The 6,731-nt window shown below is 41.9% G+C and overlaps 1 protein-coding gene across 2 annotated transcripts in view; it reads right to left on the reverse strand.

Moving 5' to 3' along the window:
- The window catches only part of APP (amyloid beta (A4) precursor protein), a 109,365-nt gene that overhangs the window by 79,769 nt on the left and 22,865 nt on the right, over window positions 1–6,731 (reverse strand). Inside the window, exon 3 of one of the 2 annotated variants that reach the window (XM_010137530.1) lies at window positions 622–789. The exons of the other annotated variant lie outside the window; for it this stretch is intronic. Coding sequence (XP_010135832.1) covers window positions 622–789 — 168 coding nt within the window. The remainder of the gene's footprint in view (window positions 1–621; window positions 790–6,731) is intronic. 2 annotated transcript variants of the gene reach the window in all.

The raw sequence follows: 6,731 nt of genomic DNA on the forward strand, positions 1-6,731 counted from the left end.
TTCTTCAGGGAAAATTATCATTAAAGTATATCACATGTTAAACAAAGGAAGTGGGCGGTGGTTCACATCCATGTGCATCGCAGCCCTCAGGGAAACCTGAAAGATCAAATGTTATTTCTCCCCTTTTCATTGCGAACACCCACATTCAGTCAAATTAAAACCAAACAAACAGGAAGAAAAAAATATTCTGGAAATAAACATTCTGTTATTTCAATGAACTTCTATCGCTTTGATTAAAAAAGGTCAGAAATAATACATGAAAACACATTGTAAAAATGATGAGCTATTTTTAAACTTACCTGAGGCTTCCTTGAAGTTCTTGTTTTCTCCTGCACAGGCATCATACATGTACACACAGAGACACACAGAACATCAGCACAGTCTGACAGAAAGTTAAGAAAAGGTGAGTGCGAAGGCCTCATCTAAGCAAGTGTTACGGCTTTTAGCTACCTACTTGCAGCCCAAGACTAGAGCACCAAGAAGTCACCCACTACCACACCAGGTTAGCAAGAGAAGATCTAGTAGTGAGCAGAGATGCTGGACAGACCGCGGCTAGGGGTTAGTGCGAGCCCAGGCCTGCTCCCAACGTGTGGGAGCAAGGAGATGTGGAGGGGCACTTACTGACGCTGCCACAGACCGCCATGCAGTACTCCTCTGAGTCAAAGTTGTTCCGGTTCCCGCCGCAGCCACCGTAAAAGAAGGGCGCGCACTTTCCTTCAGCCACGTCAAAGTACCAGCGGGAGATCATCGCGCGGCAGGGACCAGTCTCGGCTTGCTCAGAGCACACCTCTGGTCAGAGGAGACCCGGAGGAACCACATTTAGCGTGTAAATGGTACTGTCTCAGTTTCTTAATTAGGTGTCTCTCAATGTCCACACATGCAAGCAAGGAAGAAGATGCACCAAGGTGGTGTTTGGGGGAATGAGAAATCCTTCTCTGGAAAGCCACCCCGGAGACAACATGGGTAAATATTAACCTGACTCATATCCGTGCCATAACCTGCCTATACTTTTTGGATTTTTAGCGATGTTATACATATACACCAAGAAGCGTTGCCCTGAAACAAGCTCCAGCATGGTGGCAACGATGCATGTGTGGAGTTCCATCTGCTTCCACGCCAGAGGGATACAAGCATCCCCCCAGCTCATACCTGCCGCATCACTGGCTGTCCACCCTGGGCAGATTCTTGCTCAAGCAGCCCGCTCAGTATCCGTCTGGAAGGGGAACATCTCAAAGCAGAAGGAGCCACAATTTTTCCTGTGTTTTAGTTACATACTCCCTTCCTGCCCAAAACCTGAGGTGGTTTCTTAGCTTACATAAAAGAGAAAAATGAACCCAGAAGATTTCTGAGTTACAGAGGAAAACAGACTCTCCTCAGATACCAAATTATATATAGTCACTGCCAAAGAAACTCCCTCGTGCAAGCTGCCCAGCACCAGGTTTCTAATTCATAGTTCTAGGGCTCACATATATAAATTACTGCCATAGCTTTAACCATCCATGGGAGGAAATCTCATCCCCTGTGCATATATGCAGGAAAAAAATTAAAATGGTTTGTGTTTGTGTTCATTGTGGGCTGCCACAGTCTCTGCCTGCATCCTGTAACACATGAAAACCTGAGGGAAGAACCAAACCACGAGAATTAAAGGAAGACAAAGAAAATCCTGCCTGCAATTTGGAATTCAGCCAATTACACGAAAATGCATAGCCCTTTACCAAGAATGTTCCAAACAGACAAAAACTATTTTTCAATATGCTGCACAAGTTGCTTCAGATCTACATAATGTTGAACACCAGTATGCCCCTCTTTTGCTTTCATTTCACTCACTTGCACTGGCAGACAAACTAGTACATTCAACTAGAGGTTTCTAAATTTTCTGCATATATTTGGATTTTGTGGAAGGCAGATCCCTAAGGGTGGAAAGGCATGAAGAAATATCAGTGCATTAGCAGTGAAAATCCCCTGCACGCTCATCACCTCTCAGATGCTGGCAAAAAGAAGCCCACTATTCAGAGTCTGTCCTGATCCATCACTTCACTCTTCCCAGAAGCACAACTATTTATAAATAGATTTTATGTCCAATTGTCATTGGCAGTCTCTGTACACCTACAATTCCTTAAATATATAATACAGGTATAATTTCACATGCCTTTAACCCACTCACATATCATATCTATAAATAATGTTAAGAATCAATTTTAGAGAGCATATATTTGGTCTAAGAGAAACAGATCCAAGTGTATGCAATCAAGGTTCTGCTACAAATGTGGCAATTCTGTAGCAAGCAATTAGGTGAAAAGGAATAGCAGGGGGTGAAGGAATACTATTTTTTCTTCATTTAAGAAAAACCAAAATAAGCGTATTTAATTGTACAACACGTTAATTACAATTAATTGTATACTGCGATATGATTAATTATAGACCACATTTAGTACACAAGTGTCTCTTCTGATTTATTTCAAAAATCCAGCCTCACCGCCCCATTATACAGTCAAATCTTCACAAAAAGCTAACTTTGCACAGCCTTGGATGAGCTGCCACATGTCAATTAAAAACGAATAGTTACTCTTGGCATTAAAGAGACAGGTATAATCAAGAGAATTTTAATTTTTGCTGATGAGAAATGTCATTTCAAAAAACACGAAGGTCTCAACAACTCAAGCCTGTCTTAGTTAATGTTCAGTATGGGTTGACCTCTACTCACACGGTAAGTGCCTTCTAGACTTCCTTCAAAATGCTAGTTCTGTTGTAAAGTCTGATTTATTTCATTTTGCACTATTAGGTGTTATCGGGATGGGAACACTTTGCAGATTTAACCTGAAATTTCCTATAGGTACCCTCTCACAGAAATAGCAGCAGAGATTTTTCTTGCATGTGCAAAAGCAAAGGTAATTGCCCATCAAATAACTGATGCCAGTGATAACAAGGAATTGGGTCTTTGGAAACTGAGGTCATTTATACACACGAAGGTGCACTTGATCAAGCGTTCAGGTAACATATTAAAAAGAGCAAGCCTGAAGCACTGCAGCCCACTGTTGTGGTGGGGACCTGCCTCCTGCCTGACCTGTCATGTCCCACCAGGCTGGTGGTGGCAGTGCAGGGCAGTGGAGGGACATCCTTCCCTCCAGCCTGCACAGCCAACGTTACTGCTGTTGGTGAGACCTAAATGGTAATTGTTTCATCGCACAGAAAAATGGTCTACTGTGCAAACAGTTTATGATCTAAATGAAGATTAAACAAGAGAGGGTAAAAATGCTCTGGTTTACTGTTCCATGACTGCTCTGTTTAAGGGAAATATGTTGCTGGCCCAGTCTAGGAAAATTCTGGCTTCTGTCATCCCCTTCCCAGTGACACTACCATTGTCCTCCACCGCCTATTCTCTGTGGAGGGCTCAGAGTAGCATTTCTTCATCCCTGCTTTGGGGCAAAGGTACATTTTTTAAACCAGCTTGAATGTCTGGGAAATGGTCCCATCGCTCCTGTTGGTGGGCCAATTGCTCCTCCCATGCCTCTCCATATCCCCATCTCTTGTCCTTACAGAAAAAAGCTACCGCATTTGATCCTCTGCTGTACCATCTCATGCAAGAGGATGAGGAATTGATGTGCAGAGATGGGAAATTCAACATATTTTCTTGGGCTGTGAATCTGAATACCATTTCCCCTTCCACTGCTACCAAACGTAGCAATCAGTGCCTATGATGGATGAGCTATGGTACCTTCAGAGATATTAGCAGCAGGCAGGCAGCGTACACTGCTAAATGATTCATCAAAAAATTAAAAGCTGTCTGTGCTTCATATATTAAATGTGTTTCTGAAAAATTTCTTTACAGAGAGGGTCATTAAGCATTGGAACAGGCTACTGAGGAGCCGTGGGGATGTGGTGCTGAGGGACACGGTTTAGGGACCCTGGCAGTGCAGACTGAACAGCTGGGCTTGATGATCTTAAAGGTCTCTTCTAACCAGATGATTCTACGGTTCTATGATTAAAAGGTGAGCTAATTTTTACCACTGTGTAATTCAGTTTCACTTGATACCACAGATATTTCGTATCCAGTACAGCATTAATGGTGAGCTTTGTTTTGCTTAAGGAACTTGTTCATTCTCACCCCTCCAAAGATGCATTTTTGCATTTCGTTCCATGAAACTTCATAAAATTAAAGAGGACAAGCTTTTGCTGCAACCCAGATTCATAAATGGTTTACATTCTGTTTTCAGACACTTGCAGTTTTCAGACCATCCTTCTTCAATAGCAAACTACAGTAAAAATAGTAAAACTTCTCTATCTTCTCTGTGCCCTAAACCAAAAATTACGGTTAGCAGTACCCTTCTTCTCTGACGTCTTACATACAGCATATTATTTTTGAGATAATCAGGAAAGCAGAATTCAGTTTTTCTCATTCCAAGCTTCTTACACTTAATTCCAGCCTCTTGATGCAAAGACAGTTGTTTCTAACCAAGCAGGTAGATCATTCCTTGAAGGACAGCACTGTGGCTGAACTTTTTAATTTGCTTTTAAATTAACAGCTAAAGTGATACACTGAAAACTAATCAGTTATGCTAAACATCAGCACTGACCATGTTGGTTTTTTTCTTTGAAAAGCACAGACTTCAGCACCCTAGGAAATACAGTCTTCAAGTGTGTGGACATCGATTGTAGTGGCTTTACACAAAGAACTTCCACAAACACTCATTTACCAAAATGCTGTACGCAGAGCTAATTAGAATTTATGTGCAAACATTTTAGGGACTTTTATTGCTGTGAACTTCAAGGTTACTCAGCATTTTCTTCAGGATTTGAATTTATCTACACGATCATGAGAACTACGCTTATTTAAATGCTGGCATGGCCAGTGCAAAACCTTAAACCAGAAACCAAATTTGAAGAGATTTAAGAAAAAAAGGACAAACGGGAGGAGTTAGACTATCAACTCTGACCTGTCTTTGAAGTTGGGTTCTATGTTTAGCTTACGCCTCTGAAAAACCTCTTTACCTTAATGCTACAGTAGAAAGATACCATCATGCTGGATTATAAATATTACAAGTTCTTTAATTTAACGATGGTAATGGAAATAAATTGTATTGATAACTCTTTCTATACTACCAGCCCTTCAAGTTTGAAGTTGATATTGTCAAATATAGACAAATAAATCGTACTGGTGGTATGAAACAACTCACTAGCACTGGTACATGTTTGCTTTGTCTACGCTCCTGCCAAACTCTATATTACAATCATGCAGGATCCAAACAAGTCTTAAACAAGGACCTAAACCACCTGCCTGCTTAAGCATATGGGATCACAATCTAATATTTTACCATTTATCTTTTACTAAAGAACAGAGAAACAGTTAACGCAAAAGATGCCAAAGGAATACACCTGTCAAATACATAACCTGTAGTATACGCTCCACTTTATCAGGCACTAGTATATATAGTACTACAACTGGAGTAATTTTGGCTTCCACATCTTCAGGAACTGAGAGCTATAGTCTGTGGATATTAATACACATGATGTATCTATATTAGCCTCCATTTTTTAACTAGCTGAGAAAAATTAGACGAGAGTAAGTGCACTCTGTTTTTCTTTTAGTTATACTATTTGTGTTCCAAAAAAGGCACAATACTGTTTGGCTCAATGAATTAATCAAAAGGGTATATTTTAAGATAATTTTACCAAAACAAAACTTCCTCATTCTGAATATATGGTTAGAAGAGGCAGCCAAATTTTAGTGTGAGTATTCAAAGACAAAAGCTAATTTCAGAAGAGGTTTTTGGAATCAGGAGAAGACAGCTGTGAAGCTGGCACACACTCTAGGAATAAAGTTGGTGCACAAAAAGCTACACAATTGCTAAAATACCTTCTACAGAGAAAGTTAAAAAGAAAAAAGCAAAGTGGTAACTTCCAAATGCAATACCCAGCTCTTGTAAAACTGTTAAATACTCTAAAATTGTAATTTCTATCTCATGCAATTAAGATTGAATTTTGTCCTGGGTCCAACATGGAGGAACCGGATGCTCTCCTGTTGTCTGGCTTTCTTCCTCCCAGAGAGCTGTGGTTGTCCCGAGCTTCTGGGAAGGAGGACATGCCTCTTTGAATGAACTCATAAAAGGGGGCGTGCTGAGAGATTCGGGGACATCTTGTTTTCCACTGTGCTCTATCTACTGTCCTCTCTATCTTGTTCGTGCTGCGGCTCTCTCAAATATGCCGCGCAGGACTCTTGAATCTTACGCCCCGGGGCTGGAAACCTTTATCGAGGAGAGAAAGCCACGTCCATGACCTGCTAGTTCCCTGAAGCAGTAAAAGACGACTTCTTCAAAATGGGTAGAACCTTTTCCGTTTCTGCCGATTCCCGGCGGGGGTGGTGTTTGAACTGTTTTGCCGTGACGGATTGACCCAGCGATATCCCCTTATCTCTGCAGCGGATGAAGTAGGCACCAACACAGGAGGGAATTTGAAGATATTCCCTCGGGACGCGACCAGGCTGGCCCGTGGCGCAGATGTGTGTGTGGGGGGGAGTCTGGGAAGAGCATTCCTTGGCAAAGAAGAGTTCTCTGCAGCCACTCCGGAGGAGAGAGGGACTATGTTTTATTTGCATGGAAGGTTTGCTTCAGGAGAAAGTTCCTATATCGAGAACATTTTCGTCAGGTGAACGGACTGGAGTCTTCCTTCCCCCTCCCCCCTCATTGGCGTGGCGAGCCATTGTGGGGGGGGGGGTTTGTTCGGACACGGGGAGC

This window comes from Buceros rhinoceros, unplaced genomic scaffold (genome assembly GCF_000710305.1).
Source record: "Buceros rhinoceros silvestris isolate BGI_N320 unplaced genomic scaffold, ASM71030v1 scaffold7536, whole genome shotgun sequence".
Taxonomy (NCBI): domain Eukaryota; kingdom Metazoa; phylum Chordata; class Aves; order Bucerotiformes; family Bucerotidae; genus Buceros; species Buceros rhinoceros.